The 18,605-nt window shown below is 40.7% G+C and overlaps 1 protein-coding gene across 1 annotated transcript; it reads right to left on the reverse strand.

The window, feature by feature from the left end:
* Positions 1-12: 12 nt before the first annotated feature.
* LOC145485790 (uncharacterized) lies at positions 13-9,898 on the reverse strand. Its single transcript, XM_081464423.1, has 10 exons — positions 9,630-9,898; positions 8,728-9,528; positions 7,860-8,094; positions 6,928-7,103; positions 6,145-6,375; positions 5,705-5,910; positions 4,181-4,718; positions 3,364-3,757; positions 2,665-2,850; positions 13-2,536 (listed from the first exon to the last, which is right to left on the reverse strand). The coding sequence occupies exons 1-10, from the start codon at positions 9,837-9,839 to the stop codon at positions 1,881-1,883; spliced, it is 3,633 nt and encodes a 1,210-aa protein (XP_081320549.1). The 5' UTR covers positions 9,840-9,898; the 3' UTR covers positions 13-1,880.
* Positions 9,899-18,605: the final 8,707 nt, after the last annotated feature.

Below are 18,605 nucleotides of genomic sequence, written 5' to 3' on the forward strand. Positions count from 1 at the left end.
ATTGTAGCGCAATATTTCTAATTAAGTAAAATTTATTAATCAAGTGAGAGCAAAACTTGTACTCAGAGTCAAATAAGCAAATAATCAATACTCATGCACAGAACGAACAAGAAACCTGAAACATGATCTCCATCGTGTAACCAAACAAATCTATTTAAATTAATTTTTGCTTAAAGTATATAGCGTAGTCGTGAATGTACCGTGGACGTTGAAACTGTTACTCCAGAAGTGACGATTATTTTACCAAGATGCCTCAATGATACAAATATTGTGCGATAGTTGTGTTACGCTCCTACCAAGAAGCCTCTGTATTTTTGTTGTGTTTTTTGTATTTTTCAAAATTAGCCCACGATAGTCCTCAAGTAAACTGCGTAAATAAACTAAGGTGCCCCGCTTTACACGAAATAAAGCAGTGTCAGCAGTAAATTCTGACAACACTTAAATGTTATTATATTAATTGATTGCAGAAAGCATGCAAAACAAAATGTGCCAACGGTATTATTGTCAATAATGATAAAAATGTATCTAATTAGTTATAACCCTTTTTGGTTAACAAGATAATGCTCTGCTTTAACGCATTATATTTTAATGAAACGTTCTTGAAACGTATTTAAACAAACTCAGCGAGTAAATAAAACAAGTATCACCTCAAAGGTCTAAAACTAAACCAGTTTGTTCTTTGAGTTGTTTAAGTGAAGAATTCTTCGTAGGACATCTAACTAAGATTTGACCTGATAAATTCCATACTGATGACAACACGTACAACAGGTACAAGCTGTTGACAAAATGACTAATGAGCCTTCAAATCTCCAGCAACTGGCTTCATTTCTGACCCCATGGTTGCCACAGGCATCGTTCCCTGACTCTTCCTTGATAAAAATAAGTTTTCCGTGACGAAATAAATACAAAATGTCAGATCTAGTAGCGGCTTCTGGTCAGAACTTACAGCCGTCCTTTCTGACGTCACCCTACAGAGATCCGTGTAGCATCTCTAATTGGCTGTTACTCGGATTTGAATCTACGCGCACAATTAACAACCAATCAGAGATGCGGATCTCTGTAGAGTTAAATCGGGCTGAATCTTAGACGTTTATTGAGCGCCGGAAACCTGTACTATAAGATGTTACATTTTGTGCAACAAGCTGTTGACAAAATGACTAATGAACCTTGAAATATCCAGCAACTGGATTCATGTCTGACCCCATGGTTGCGACAGGCATCATTCCCTGACTTTTGCCGGATAAAAGTAAGTTTCCGTGACCAAATAAATACAAAACGTCAGATCTAGTCGCAGCTTCTGGTCTGAACTTTCTACTCGCTCATTGAGACTAGTACGCTTTTAACAAATTTTCCTTCTTCATTAAGGAAAAATATCGTTGAGACCACAGTGACCCCAAATGTTTCTTCCAGCCTTCAGCGGTATTAAATCGGCCGTATTAAATTATTTCAATTTTCCCTAACTTTTCTCCAAAATATCAATTTTCCCTGACTAAAAATAACATTTCCATGACTTCTCTCTGACCTTGAGGAATTTGTTTCCCTGACCATGGCAACTCTGGACCCGTCATACCTGTCGGCACTTCATGGATACTTTTCCCCCTGTTTTTTTCTTTTTTTTTTTTTTCCTTTTCTTTAACTTCATGGGATACTTAATCGCACACATGTAACTACAGCTGTCAAATATAAATTGTAAATCAAAAAAGTACTTACAAACTCAAACGAAAAAATGCTGTACATCCGGACCACAATCGCACTTCCAAGGAAGATGAAAATTAAATCCCGAAGAGGAGTGCTTTGTAAGAATTTCTGTCATACAAGTCAATGTGCACCAGTTACGTATTTACACTCTCAAGAAGAAGTCACGTTTGGAGCTTAAAAGTTTAAACCCAACATTTAAACTTAAAAAACTGCTGCAAATCTGGGTCGTCTACACTTTTACCATGGACGCCAGCATAAACTTGCATAAGCAGTTTGCTGTATTTGAATGTCTTATCAAGTGTGTCAACGTACTTCTCTAGCACAGTTAGTCCCATCACCTTCCCTAGAGAAATCATACTGGCACCCAATCTGGGGTCGTCATACTTTTCATTCTTCATCAGCAAACGAACCATCTCCCCGTGGATGTATGCGTCATCAAACGTCAACGGCTCCTGGAAAGGGTACTTGCTGTACGTGTCCACGGCTTTCATTGGGTCTGACTTGATCAGCGAGTCAGCCAATTCGATGTAAGCATCGTGAACAGATGGCGCCATTGAGATAACTTCTTCGTACAGCTTGTGAGCTTCGTTGACGTCATCACCGCCTTTACGCATCAATACACGAGCTAAACCCAGACGAGAATGGTAAGTAGGTTTGTTGGGCGGTCCACTCGGCTTCGGATCAGCTGGAGGACTGGGCTCTACAGGTTTGACCGGAGTGAGAGCTGCTGCTGAAGATTTCGTGCCACGTTTCGCTTGTGTCGATGGTTTAGTGGAAGTTGGCTGCTTTGTAGGAGAACATGCTCCTGATTTGTGAGCTGACGGCTTTGACGATGATACTGTGACAAGAGAACAACAAAACACAAGTAAACATTTTGATGTCGTCCTGTTGCACACCTACATAACAAGGCAACATGCTAAATACTGGCAAAGATTGCTGCACATCACTACCGTCTACCTAAAATACCTGGTGTTCTGTTTGCTGTTGCAATACTTCCTCCTCTTGACGCTCCCCTCCCTGCTGTCCCAGCAGGCTTTGTTGGGGAAGTCTTGCCCCGAGTCCCACCAGTTGGTGCCGGCTTTGCTGCAATCGTGGCCCCGCCTCGGATGGGAGCAGCGCTGCCTCTACCTCTCATCGCTGCTCCACCTCGCGCTGGAAATTAATATGCATACTTCTGTTTACTCATATCAACCTTTTAATCCGTAAAAGTATTTGTAAAATGTCATTTCTCTTAATTGTATCAACGCATAAATAAAGGATAATTTAATTTGACCTTGATCACAGGTTGCAGTTAAATTGCACATGCATGCACATGCATCATTAAAATATAATAAGGGTAACTCGTTGCAATGTACATCTACAGGTGACGTTAAATGAATTCAAATCAAACTGAATTTCTGACTCTAATATTCGATGCAAATAGATACCTTATATAATTACATCATTCTCAGTACGTTCCTGCTCAAAACATCTATTGTAACCTAAAAACAATGCACTGTTTTTCTCTCTGTAACTGATTACTATGTATCACTACATGCAAGTTAGTAATGTCAACACAAGGGAGCAGTGTTCCCACTCTGCAGGCATGTTGTGTTCATACCCATATTTTCCCTCAGTAGTCATATACATGTATTGAGCAAGATATGTATCTGTAAGCTGACTCACCTGTAGTGGATGAGCCCCTTCCTGCTTGGGTCCCACCATGTCCAGCTGGGGAGGCAGCTGCCTTACCAGCTGGTGAGGCAACTGTCTTACCAGCTGGTGCGGCAGCAATCTTTTGAGTGGTTCCTCCTGTAACAGCTTTCTTTTCAGCTTCTTTCTTTACTGTCTGCTCTTTAAACCACTGTTGTTCCTTGACCTTTGCCGGGGCCTCCCCACCTACTGACGGACAACCTTCTTGTTCAATGCTCACTCGATAACTCAGTTCAGCCTCTTGAAGAATCCTTTTGGCATTAGGTGCAGAGGGGTCGTCACTGTCATGGCAACTTAGTTGGGCATCACCCAGCCGATAGAGAGCACGACTGTTACACGGCTGAAGTAGGACAGCCTGTTGACAGGTCTGTGAATACAGACAAGAAACATTAACTACATTACCTACAATATTACAGTGGGAGGAGCAAGTGGTTCTTGGCAGTACATAGCTTATGACTAAACATAGCTCCTTCTTGCTAAATAATTCTCTTGTGAGAGAAATGCACAAGATTCCAGCTAAAATATTCCATGCTGATTATGTGGCTCACGTGAGAAAAGAAATTTAAAACCAAACCTCTTGCCAGTTTTTTAGGTGGTGACAATCGATTTCAATAATTTTCCAGGGTTTTGTTAAGGGCCAGGCACCGGGCAAACTGACCAGTTGTGAGGACAATTTTGCCCAGCAGTGGTTTGACCATCTAGAGGAAAGTTTGCCTTGTATTAGAAGTTCAGTTCAAATAGTTTTGCCCTCCTATGTTGGCAGTACTTAAATGTAGTGGTACGTTCTTACCTTTTCTTGCAGGTCAAGAATTTGCTTTCCAGGTGGAATGTTTGAACAGTTGAGCAAACCAGACAAATTTTCACAGAAGCAAGAAATCTCAACATTTTTTCCATCTCCTTTGTCCTTTGTCTCTTCCAGCATCATTTGAAGGAGTGTGAAATGGGTCTCAAACAAAACCCACTCAACTTGGTGGTACGTATCACCTCTAGCAACAAGATGTGACAAGACATGAGAGGACAACATGGCACTCAGATGCAATGCATTATCTGCAGACATTACTCCTGGTGGTGTTGTTGGCATTTTTTTACACAAGCTACCGAGAAGAGTACATCCTTGCAACCACTGCACATTGTCGCATCTTAACAAGTTGTTGGAAGATAGAGATGTTTGCTGTGGCCATTTTTCAGGATCCTTCGTTGGTTCATTTGGCTCAGTACTCGTTTGGTTCAACAGATGTTCTATTCCTTCAGACAAGTATTTCACAGCTTCTTGTGTTCTTTTTCCAGGCCCACTTTTTTGTTGGCAAAGAGCCAACCCAAGGTAAAACCTACCAAGGCCAAAAAGAAAAAGGCACTGCATCAAATAATCCTAAACCATGACACACATTGTACACCAGTGAACCCTGATAAACTAAGGTTGGGTTTCCGATAGGGAAATGGTTATCATTACGGTTTGCAAAATGTTGATCTGAGTTCCAAGGAATTTGGACACAAGACATCACATAATGCAAGTTCCATCAATGACCATAATCCTCCCTCTCTAAGAAATCACTCATGTAACACACCCTGTGGCAATAAATGGCTATGGGTTTATAACCATAACTACTTTAGAAGAAACATCTGGAATGCATTTGACTACTACATTCTGTCAGGTTGCCCCAAAATATTTGCTGGTAACCATTAATTTATATTCATTGGTGCAGAGAGGCACTGTGAGAGTGTCTTGCCCAAGAACACCAAACAATGACAGGTTCAAGCCATGACCGCTCCATCCAGAGGCCACTGCACTATCCACTATGCAGTACCAGAAAATATCCATACTCCCCCCACAGAAGGGATTAGAATTTCCTGGGGAGGTGGGGGGTTCTCTAAGACCAAAAAATTTAAAGAAATGTATCAAGTTTAAATGGAATTTCCAGAGGGGTGGGGGGGTCTTGGAAAAAATACCTTCCGTGGGGGAGGTATGGATATTTTCTGGAACAACAGGAGTACTTACCATTTACATGGGAAAACCAGAAATTCCAGTTGGAAAATCAAATGGTTCGCGCCATTCCGTTTGGGAAGCTTCAGAAAATATGGGCTGTGATTTGAGGTGATGCTATTTTTCTGCTCTTATAAGTCTCTCTAGCTGATGTGGATATACTTTATAGCGATTCCCTCTCCCGCAATGTGGCATTCAACTGTTTAATGTTTACGCCTGAAATTTCCAACCGGATGGTTTTTGTAAATGGTAAGCACCCCAGATTAGGCCCAATGTCCTTCCCACCATAGATCTAGAGCTTACAGCTACATTATAGATACCTAAAGTACTGACCTTGCATCAATGTTAGTAGGCTTTAATCCCACTGCAACTTGAAGATGCCTCACAGCTTCTTCTGGTTTGCTTTGCAGGAGAAGCATTCTACCAACATGCAAATTGTACATATGGTTGTCATTGCCATTAGCCAGGGCATCTAAGTATTTGAGATATGCTTTTCCAAGAGGCTCCTCTTCATTAGTTGCTAGCTGGGCTGTTTTGCTCTGTAGATAAGGCATTCACAGTAAAGAATTTATAACTTTGTCTCCCAGTTTATAACTTTGAACTTAGTTCTTCAACTTCTCAAACCTTACTGTCAGTAATTGGTAACATGTGTCAGTGTGTACAACTGAATTGGCTTACATATTGACCTAAGTAAATTTTATATAAGACAAACAAAATATTAATATTGTTCACAAAAAGTCATGAAGTTGAAATGAAGCCTAGTAGTGCATTACCTGTGTAGCTTGTTTTGATTTCCATGCATACAACTTTTGAACATAGTCAGCCTTGTCAGACTGTCCCTGGTCCAAAAGATAATGATATTCTTCATCAATAGCCTTCAGCTGCAAGGCTAATGGGGCATTCCGTCCGGCACCACGCAGCTCACAGATGGCCTGAATGTCATCTTCTTTGGAACTTTCCTTGGATTTCATATTAAAATCCATATCATCATCATCAGAGGATTTCTGCAAAAAAAAAAAAAAAAGAAGAAAACCCTGCTCTATAACCAATCTCTAATTCACTTCTCCTCTACTGACGCCGAAGCCTATAAAATCACTTCATTCTAGTTATGAGAATCTGGTGTTAAATCAGGCAAACAAATTAACCCCCTGTTCTTCATGTTATTGGTGGTTCCCATTCTTCTCATCACTTACAGACTAGACAGTCTGATTTGATTTCGTGGGTGTGATCACCCCGACTTGGAATTGATTGGCTAATATGTTATACAATGTAATTGGAAGCTCAGTATATCTAGACACGAAGCATAGTCTCCCTGATTGCAGGCTGTTTCATTTAGGGCCAGGCACTGGGCAAATTGACTGGCCACGAGGATGATTTTTCCTGCCTGGTTTGACCATCTAGGAGAAAGTTTCACTAACAGCGAAGTTCAGTTCAAAACGTTTTGCTCAGTCAAAACCAGATACCCCCCCACGTAAAACATTAATGAAGCTCTTGTGATTATCTAATTATTTTTTGGCAAAATGATATCAAATGCAGGCTAAAACAAGCCAACTTACTGGAGGTTTGATCCCATAGAGATCCTCCACATAGTGTTGTTCCTCCAACATCTGCCCTAGCTTAAAATGAAGATCAGCCCTTTTGGGCGACAACTTGATCGCTGTGGCAAACCACTCAGCAGCCATCTCCAAGTATCTCAGTGGTGAAACCTCGCCATCAAAATGGCCTGCATTACCTGAAAAATTAAAGTTTGTAGAAATTACCCTCAGTTTTTACTATACTCAGATACATGTTAAAATGTTTGTCTTCTGGAGGCCAAGGTATACAAGTTAATGAAGATTTTCCTCCTTCCCTTTGTTTGCTGCCCAGACACTCCCTTGTGTCCTATGATAGGGGTAAAAAAAAGGTTAAGTCTGCATATGGGCCGGATCCGGAGCTTATCCCAGTTTCTGTAGCATGAAGCAACTAAGAGTATTTCTACTCCCCCCTGGATGGGATGCCAGTCCATTGCAGGGCTACCCCCAGCGTTAAGTTCGCCAGTACCCATTTATACACCTGGGTGGATTTTTTGCTCTCTGGGTCATACATTGTACCTTTTCGAAACAAAAAATTGTCTCCAGTGTACTAACAGAGAGCTAAATGTAGTTCAATGGCACTGAACTCTGCTTACGGAAATCATCCTGTAGGCGGACACCTCTCATATGCCGACACTTAATAATGGTCCCACCACATTATGATACAAACACTGCATTTTTAACCACCTCTCTTAAGGGGACACATTTTCTTGCCCTGAGGGGGTCTTCTTACTAGAGGTTAGACTGGCAAAAAGGAAATGAAATTTAAACTGGTAACAGTAAATTAACTGCAATTATCATAAATTAAGTTGTTTACTGGTGAAGACGTGCATGAATTCTTCTAACTTTAGATACTTTCAATGTGGTTTTTATTTTTAAAAAAATCATGACTCTTACCAGGGAGCCCAAGAACTTACCATGCTGTGGCAACACCTTGAAGCATTCTTGAATTTGCTCCTCAGCTGTCTTTACCAACTTGTCAGCAGATTTTTCGTTTGTTTCTTGCTGAAGTTTCTTCTCCCAAACTCTGATTTCAGACTTGTGCTTTGTACCTGGATTGGCATGCTTACTTGTACACATATAAGTCTTGTGTTCTTCAAGCTCAGAGGTTCTGACTGGCCGATTACAATCTGGGCATCCTTTACAAGCCTCCTTTTAATATAACACACACAGTGAAATGTTAATAAGCCATTACATTTCTGACAGTGCTAGCTAGCTGACTGGCAACAACTAGTCTCTAGTAACCTCAATATAAGATCTATAGACAGTACCCAATTAATTTAAACATGAAATTCTCAAATTTCCAGCATTTGGTAGGTTATTTCTGATTGCAGGTCAGAAACAGAACTGTGGAGGCATCACTGCCTAATGGTTAACGCCATGGACCCTAGCACCAGCATTTCTGGGTTACAGGACAGGGTCATTGTGGGTTTGTGGCCAGGGTCATTGTGTAGTGTTCCTGGGCAATTTTTTGCTCTCACAGTGCCTCTCTCCACCCAGATGTATGAATGTGAACTGGTGAATTTAATGCTGTAAGGTGCAATGGACCAGCATCCCATTTAGGGAGGAGTACAAATACTCCTAATCGCTTTGATTGCTTCGTACTGGATTGGTGCATTTGTGCATGGGGGAAGGGGATAGAGGAAGGGGATTGTTTTTTAAGTGGGTAAATGATACTGACATTCACACTTAACAACTCTGCTCCCATGCAATAACAGCAGCTGTGAAAAGAGACATTGACAAATGTCTCATTTTCGCAATGTCTCCCTCTCTGTTTCACCTCACCTTCGATTTTTCTTCTAGATCCTTGGCTGGGACAATTTCCTCAGACTTCTCCACTACAACAGGCCTAAATTCACACTGCCTCATATGAGGGCCAAGGTCACAGAGCTTCAATTCCTCCCCACATCCCCAGTGCTTGTAAACGCAGAACACTACTTGGGAAGATAATTCCTTGTCCAAGTCATATTCATCTACACGCCACACATCTGGTAGCGGGGAACCGTCCAAAGGATCCTGTTTTGAGGTCCGGGTCAGCTCATCGATGCACCCCTTGCAGAACACATGTTTCGGCTGACTGTTCTTGATCGATTTTGGTCGATACAGAACTCCCAGACACACGGGACATTCAAATTTCGATTGCTCTTTTTCACCTGAAAACTTTATTGGTCTTAAGAGCTTCAATCTAGAGATTATTAACACGTAAGTTCGTTTGCTGCTTGAGTCTGGAGAAGTTACCTCCACCTCGACAACTGTTTCGCCATAGTTCAAAGGTATGGGATCTTTCGATCCACCACCATTAACTTTTACTGCAGTTTTTTTATCAGCCACGCTAGGCGTTACCTCAACGGAAGAGCTACTAAATGGAACGACGGCAGAGTAACTGGTGATATTTGAAGCGAAATCTGGAGAGAGGCTGCCAAGGACAGAAAGTTTGAGATCTGTGAGAGAAGCATCGCTTGCAGACAACCTCGTAACTTGGATGAAATAATTCTTGATTGTGCTTCCATCTTCCGCCGTTACTTCGATTTTTACTGGTGTAACTTCTCCCTCTTTCAGAGCAACTGTTTTTCCACCGCCACTACCCTGTATAAACAAAAAGTAAAGAGCTAAATGTCTGTAGATCAAAGCTGAGGAGAACAAATTTGGCGGGAATTTTTACAGTAATACGAAACGAGTCTACTTACCGAAATGGAGTAAGAAGCTCCTGAATCACTTGTAAGCGGATCGATTTTTATCTGTTTGACATCACTTCCGAGAGTTACTGAGTATTCGGTAGTATTCGGATGGAATTTGGGTGTTAGCTTTCCAGGTGAAATGGAGAGCTTTTCCAAGTCAGCGTTGTCCATAGTTGCCAAGCCACGAAAGACGCCACAAATGCGTGAGGAGGTACTCATCAAGGGGTCTGGGTAAACAGGTCACGCAGCAGGTGTTGCGTGATAAGTACAGTGCAACCCTGGTCACAAACGGGCCACAAAAAAACTGACTAAGTTTTTGTTCGGGGCAAAATGGCCCGAATACCATACCAAGGTATGCGCTTACGATATGTTCACATTGCCAATCTAAGTTTATATTTTCCACGATATTTACCTGCAAGAACTTAATGTGGTTGAACAGAACCGTTTATGCTATTGCTAAAATAAAAGCTGATAAAAGGTTTTAAAATGATACTTGAACGTGAGTTTCTACATTTCTGATTTTTTTTGTTTATATATACGTGAATGTGGGAATTCATTCTAGTTTTTATCGGTACAATTACAGCAAATCACAGCAATATCGCACTTTCGTATTCATGAAAAATCGATATTGAGACACCGATTTTCACTGATTTTCGGCGTAATCGATCGTTAGATAGGATATTATTCGGAAGAGGATGCGGCATCCACAAGTGTCACAGGTGTAAGAATTAACTACCAACTGACGTAACAAGGCAAAGGTAATCTCTGTTAATTAATTCCTTGCAGTTTCGCACCTTTTGTGATGAAAACAGATTTTCTGACCACGCCCAGATTAATTATTTGAGCTGATTGGCTGTCGGTGATTACTCAGATTTCCTGTTTGCGTAACACAGTCAATGGACTGAAAGTAAATTTTAAGGTGCACTGCGTTGAACATAACGTCGTTGCACCTACGCCCTCGAATGGTTGTGGTATAATATATCGTCGGTTTACTCTCAGTTGCTTTACAAGAAAATTTCCTCAGGAAGGGGAGAGACTATATCTTGAATAAACTATTCACAAAAACTGTAATATTTTGTAAAAAAAAATAATAATAATGCAGCTACGAAAAAGTATGTGTTCTTTCTACTGACATATATAGTTCTTTTAAAGTTTCCTTAGCATCAGATTCAGATAGTTTCAGCACCACTCAAAATTTCCTGAGTTCTTATGACGATTTACGAAGTCAATTCGAATACTTTAGAACATTTCCGAAGCTGATTCCAAATCTGTTTAAAAATTGAGTATATGTAGTCAGGAGATGACATAATCGACAAAAGTGCCGTTTTTTGTCACTGACTTGTATATTTTAGCAAGACGTTTCGGCTAACTCTTAAGCCTTCAGCAGCTTTTTTTCTAGAAGTTTGGATGTCTGTAAAAGACCCGAAGCTGGGAATGATCACATAGTCATCCCTGAAGTCTACAAGTGCTTGGCACGCACTTAAAATTCTCTCGAGTCACGCGCATACAGCACGCGCAACGTTTCAATTTTAAAAAAGTTTTTAAATCGCGCGTAACATCAAGCGGTTTTTCAACTGATGAAGGCTTAAGAGTTAGCCGAAACGTCTTGCTAAAATATACAAGTCAGTGACAAAAAACGGCACTTTTATCGATTATGATTTGAAATCTTTTTGAATACTTATCTTCCAGTTGCTAGAAGATATTAGAAATGTAGAGTCTTTGCGGTTATTCTTAACGTAAGCTGTAGACCTCACTTATTAAGCGCCCTTCCAAGACTCTCAATCTTTAAGCATATCAGGATACCATACTTTCTTTTTAATATGATTTATAATTCCTATTTATTATAGAAATATTTTCAACACGTCGATTTTTAAATTGCTGCAGTTTGGATAGGAAAACGTTACTGGTGAAGGCGCTCGATTTTTTTATCAAATTAGATGACGGCAACAAATTACAGTAATTTTTGGCATGAATACGTTTCTTTATATATGACAAGTATTGAATTTAGGAAACAGATAACATTTTCTGTGTTTCTATTGAGTTCTATAGAAACACGAGCGGAGGTTTGGGAGAACGAGAAATGCTATGAGAACACGAACGGACAGGCGAGTGTTTTCACAGCTGTCTTGAGTCCTGCCAAACTTTCGCTCGTTTTTCTATGTGACTCGGTAGGAACACAGAAAACGTTTTCCAAGAAAGGAATGTCATTCGTTTCAGTTTCGATTATCAACGTGTAAATTCTCTGGATCGTTACTCTCCCTATCGTTATGTCAATAGCTCGTGCTGTTTCTGCCGATTTACAGAAGTACAGGTTCTTGCGTGCACTTCCTTACAGCGTGTTTTCTAAATAAGTAAAATGCAGATGAGATCAATTATACATATACTTTGTTAAATGGGTGTATATGTTACACCTGTTCTAGGCCTAGCCGTTTACTGTACATAAATAAAACGAAGAATCACCTCGTAGTCTGAATCAGGTAGGTAGTATGGGGCAAGGTAATGGTGTAGGCCTGTCTCAGCCATACCGCGTTTTTGCGTTCGCACTCGTTGACGATATACATTCACCTGAAGATTAGGGAAAAGACCGACTGCTTAGGTTCAATTCAACGCAAGGATGATTTCACTGAAGGACAATTTATTAAACTCAGATGCCATTACCATTAATAAAATCATTTTTGTTTCTTTGAGGTGACGGTAACAAGAGAATCCTTACAAACTGTAAGGTTTGTTAGGTCATGATTGCGAGTATCACACTTTCTCCCAATCAAAATTTAATACGAATCCAACTCATCAAATACGAGCTAAAATGATTCTATTTTCAACGTAGGGTGCCCATCTTATTCCTCGCAGACCTACATTCACTGGATGTACTGGTAAGTGAAGACAAGAATTTCAAAGTCATTACTGACGGCCAATCAGCTTTTAGGATCAAACTGGGCGTGGTCGGGAAATCTTCACTCATGGCAAAAGTTGCGAAACTTCCAGGACGCCACATACTTGGGCTAATTATTAATCAAAATACCAACAGATCAAAAAACGCCGAACCTTTCAAGTCACTTTATCTGATTTCATAAGCAAAGGTCAGCTCATCGCGTTTCATGGAGTACTTTCGCGACACATTCTATGCCGCCTTTTCCTGACATGATTGGCTGGCGACGAGAGGAGATTTGTGCTTCACTTGACTGATTATATAAAGCCTCTGTCCTTTGCGGCCCATTACAGCTTGATCAGTTGTTATGGGAGAGCAGAGCAAACGAGTTAATAAGTCGATAGAGGACGAATGGCACCTCGTAGACGAGGAGATATTTCACTTACAAGGAACGAGGCCAAAAACAAATAGAATGCAACGTCTGCCTGCTGTCCGGCCAGCTATCGGGCCAGATGTACATGAGGAGATGCAACGAAACCTGGGTTTACTTTCCAGAGGAGACAGGCATTTTCAGCCAAAATCAAAATGTAGTCTGCTGTCTCCACAAGAGTTAATCTCAGTTGACAATGTGTCGCATGTTACCGATCGAAAGGGAAACAAGTTTCCCTACTGCAGCACGAACTGCGCCCCCTTGCCAAGGAATTCACCGTCTAAGATATTCCCGTCCCGAGTGTCTCCATGCAGAAGGTCGTTTTCAGCTCCAGGACAGATGTCATCCAGTTCCCAATGGTCTTCACACCCAGAACTACTGAACTCTGAGAATAGTCACGTCACGCCGGACTGATCTGCACAGAATTCATTGTTGGGGATAACTAGCAGGCAGACCAACAAAGACATACATCTTCCCTATAAACCACAACACCATGGCCCATATAGGAAGTCAGAGAAGTCACACTTTGATCCAACACTGATGGAACTGGACGGACGAGAAGACGCAGTCAAAAGGGCACCTCGCTTGTTGAACGGTCATGAAAGCGAAGATTTGCGCAAGACGCCCAACCTGCGTCCAGTGTCATTCCAAAAGTCTGCACGCACCGCCAGTTTTGCCTCACGTAAAGCCATTAGCAGTGAAGAAGGGCAGAATAAATTCTATCCAGAGCGTAACATTAGTAATCGTAAACATAGAGATTTAACACGATGTGGCAGATTCTCAAGGATGGATAGCACTGAACCCGATACAGCCTCGTTTGAACAAGCGCTCTGTTGCAGCTTCGAAGAAGAGGGTCTCGAAGAAGTGTTTTGTCACTTGCTCCTGCTGCCGACTCGCAGGCGCCAGGAAAGGTCAACCGTCAACTTCAGAAAACCACGAACTCTCCTGGAACTGCAGCTGATAAAGAAACGAATCAAAGAAATATGACCGTAATTTCTGAAACCGAGCCAGGGTATATCGAGCGGCATTGGGCCGAGGCCTAACTCAGTTAATTAGCAAATCTCAAACCTTGACTTTGAACGACTCTAACCCGGCAAAAGCGAAAAAAAAAACTGGCTAGATCCTTGAGAACGAAAAATTTAGGGTGACTTTTCAAATTTTGAACGAAAAGTGCAGTTAAATTGACCACATCACTGGCCCTTTTTATACTGGAAAGGCATAATCCGTCCAGAAGGAAAAAACAGCATGGCTTGGGCCTTGAGAGTGTTAAGAGTGTTAAGTTTGCCAAATCCGTTCCGCTATATATACATATCTGTTGTTCACATACAATTGGTAAATTAACCATTTATAAGTGGCAAGCGAAAAGCAAATTAAAATGGTTTAAAAAAAGTGTGAAGAACAAAGGAAAAAAGGTTTGCGGTAAGCACCAGAATTTCGATAGGTTGAAAAAAATCCAAAGATAACTCATATGGATAACTGGGACACCGCGGATATACGTTTTTTGGGGCGCGATACAGTATTTTGCTGGTCAGCGGTACACCCTAACAAAACTACAAACTGCAACTTTTGCATTGTTTTCGCAGCGAGTCTTATCGACAGTCAAAAAGATACAAAACTTAGAGCGCACACTGTAAACTTAGCTTTTAAACTCCGCTCATTTGTTGGATAGTTATTAGTTAATATTATATATTGTGCCAAAGCCAAACTGAACTTGCACACGGTGTGAAATTGTTGTTGTTTCGTGAGAGTTCATGCTCGCAAGCGGCGAGCCAGTGGCAATTTACGTTACGATGTGCGCTAAGGCTAAAACTAGGCAGCTTTTGTGTTGCTGTAACGGTGTTCTGAGGACATCAACTTCTCAAGTTTGTTGAATTGATGGGCTTGAACCGTATGAATCGGTATGTCAACGGCATTTCGATCAAATTCGTCGGGAAGACATGCTCGTGTTCGTCCTCTTGTTCGATTGGGGGCACTCACGTAAGTAATCACGGTCATCCTGTCCTCACTCGGCATCACCGCATTATAGACCAAGTTGGCCGAAATCGAAGCACTGCTTCGTATAAATCTTGGACACGTTGGTGTAACAAGTGTGGGACTGAGTCCCCAAAAGGGTTCAAAATCTGGCCTCAACTCGAGGAAGAATTCACCGAGGTATGTTTTCTCATAAAATGTCCAATTTTAATTACACTGTACTTCAGGAAGCTTGAGGCTGGCGAAAATAAAATATTAAATTTTCATGTTTATTATTGTTTCTTTGTTTCTTGTCATAATTTCGAATTGTTGCAGTTCTGTATTTTGCTTTTAGCGCCTCGAAAGTGTGAAAATTATTTTAAACTAGTTGCATAGCTGTTAGAGTTTAGAGAAAAAGCTATTTAGCTATTAAAAAAACCACAAGAAGTACATAACATCTGATTATCTTTAGATGGCAGAAGACATGGAATACAAAGCTGTTAAAAGGGTAATTAAAAATACATGCATACAAGACAATAAAATTACCATAAAATCTGCGTAATAACAACTTTCAGTTAAAACTCAATAAATGAATTTCATTTTTAGTTATAAACAGGCTACCCCCCTGTATTCACACAACAATCTTCTGATTATAAGGCCACCCAGATAATTTCTGACCACATTACCTTAGAGCCTGAGACTCTATAACTTTGTAACATTAATATTTGTTTACATATTACTATTATCTGGATTTCCCAATAGAAAACTTCTTCTATTGTACATTTTTTTCTATTTTGGCTCAGCAAAAATCCTTTTAGATACTGTCCATGGATGATTTCCACAACATCAATGCTGTAAAAACACCAACTGAGAGAACACTGACCAATGCTCTCCATATGGCAACTCCTCTCCTGAACATTCAGCCATCTGTTGATGGTGGGGAGAGGCAGGGGGCGGGAGCCCGGGAGAATAGGGGGTAGGAATCCGGAGAGAAATGCAAAATGCTAATTTTTGTCATTCATTAAGGCTTCAAATACTTTCAAAAACAAGAACTGAAAATGTTACTTGACTTTCATTTAGTGTCTTTAGAGACTTCTAGGCCAACGGGCAAAGAAAAATTCACCCTTGGGCTCAAAATGAGGCTCAAAATGAAACCCTTTGACAGTGGTTACGTCATAGGTCATTCACTTGAAAGACGGGTAAGAGTAGCAAGGCTGAAAACGAAGGAAAAAAGGAAAAGGAAATGCCTAAGGACTGTGCAGCTAAATGACTAGGATGTGTTTTGAGTCCCTTAATTTACAGGGGACAGGAGCAGGATGAACAAGGGTGGGAGTCAAGAGATAGAGGTATGGTAAGTGGGAGAACAGTGTATGGGAAGTGGGAGGTTCTGACTCCGCTGTCCCTCCCCCCCCCACTTGATGCAGTACCTTGTCCCTAAGTAAAAGGTTAAGTCTGCATAGAGCCAAGTGGCCCATCAGGCCAGGCTTATCTCGGTTTCTGTAGCATGAACCGACTAGGAGTATTTCTACTCTCCCCTGGATAGGATGCTAGTCGATCACAGGGTTACCCCCAGCATTAAATTCACCAGTACCCATATGTACACCTTTGTGGAGAGAGGCACCGTGAGAGTAAAAGTGTCTTGCCCAAAAACACAACACAATGTCCTTGACCAGCGCTCAAACACGGACCGCTCGATCCATTGCTGAGCGCACTAACCACATGGCCACTGCACCTCCCACCTTGTCCCTTAGGCCTAACCTTAACCCTAAACCTAAAAAAAAGGAGTCTGTAGATTTCAGTCAAGTTTACCTCTTATCACTTGCGTATTTGAGACAATTTCTAATTTCCTCGCTTTGCCATTCAGTTTACAACACCAAAGCCTGACTTTAAGTGATTCGCAACTACTGACGGAACTTGTATTGCAACTTACAACTTCAGACTTTGCACAAAATTTCTCACTGGAGAAAAGCAATGTTGTAGAACTAAAGTGATGAACTAAATGCAATAAATATTAATTTGTAAGAAATGTATCTGTTCTTTAATACATGCTTTTGTGTCTAGTATCTGAGTTAGATGTAGCCGAGATATATTACCAATGGTTTGTAGACGACAGTAAGCCAATTCAGACACAGTGGCATAAACAAACCCACTTGTTAGCCAATTTATCACAGGAAAAAAAATAAATACATATAATATTATACATATATAATTTATTGCCATCAGGTGCTATTATGTCTTAAAAAGTGGTTACAAGTTAAGTAAGAATCTTACAGAAGGGAGGATGATACAATACTATTACTAAGGCGATCATAATTAATTTCATATTGATTCAAAGCACGTGATATGTACATGTATGATTACAATGTAAAAATTATTTTGTAGTGATTGAGCAAAGCTCATCTGAATTAAATTACATGAAAGGAAAAACAACAGTCAATTATTTATGAAAGTTGATACAATGCACATGTAAGATAGGGAAATAGAAATCGAAAAGCTTCAAATGACTGAGTAAACAAAATAAACTAGTGGGTTTCATTGAGGAGTTGATTACTGCCTCTCTGAAATGTTGAATGTCTTTTCAGCATCAAAAGAAGTGAAACTTGACCACATCCCATAAGTGGAAGCGGTTTCGTGTAAACAAATACAGGTGTTTGGGCATTTTAAAATATTTAGTTACATGTGCATACATGTACAGGGAAACGGTCTTGAAAATTTCCATGTGCTATCAACATTTAATTGATGGAAACAAAAAAGACCTCAAAAAAGGAAAAATTGTCAATGAACCGAAGATATTGAGCGGTCTTAAATGTTTTTAGTATTTCCAGCGTTCGCTGCGGCCAACAAATCATAATATTTTCGATTTCTACTCCCTTCGCAAACGCCACCATTATATAAACGTAGGCTTAAACAATCTTTAATGATAGAGAAATATCTTGTGAATGAAATGAACAAATGTTTTATTCTTACAGCAAACGGCAGGTACAAAAAAAATATTTCACCCGTTCCAAAAGGCGCAGAAAGTCAGAAAGGTGATAGAAACGCCAAAACGCCAGTCTTTAAAGACAAATTCTTAGCAAAGTTTCTTTGACGCGTTGCGAAATATAATCTCAATGAACAAGCACCACATGTCGGCACAAAGTGAGTGAATAAAACTGTCCCGACTTACATGTACCTCGACCATTTCGTGCAAATTACACTTTAAATCCAACCAGTCTTCAAAATCCTTGCAAAAGCTGCACACAGGACAAATTTTCTGCTTTGCTGGATACCCATCGTTGATTTTCACAATTCTGAGGCGAGGGCGGCTGAAGCAACACGATCCACGCTTCGTCCGCTCGAGCTGGCTCGAGTCAGCAAACTACACATTACTCCACACAAAATGACTCCCCTGTACTGTTATTCTTTACGAACATTGCTTGAGTATTAAAAACCCATTTAAGGACGTCAAACTCACCAATAACGAGAAGTATCAAGGATTTTTTCGACCTTAAAACGAAGCAAAACACCGATCTCAGAGAACTGATCGATCGAAGGATAGCACAGCCCGATGGTGATGACCACTGACCAGTTACTGTGACGTCAAAAAACGTATTTCCGCGGTGTCGATAACTGGCCCCCGAAAACCTGAATGAGACAGTTCAGGTCGTTGTCAACTACTTATTAACCTCAAATGTTGGTACTTACGGGAAATCTCAAACCGAGACCTCACAGTATTCGGTAATACGGCAATGGCATT

This window comes from Orbicella franksi, chromosome 4, assembly GCF_964199315.1.
Source record: "Orbicella franksi chromosome 4, jaOrbFran1.1, whole genome shotgun sequence".
NCBI lineage: Eukaryota > Metazoa > Cnidaria > Anthozoa > Scleractinia > Merulinidae > Orbicella > Orbicella franksi.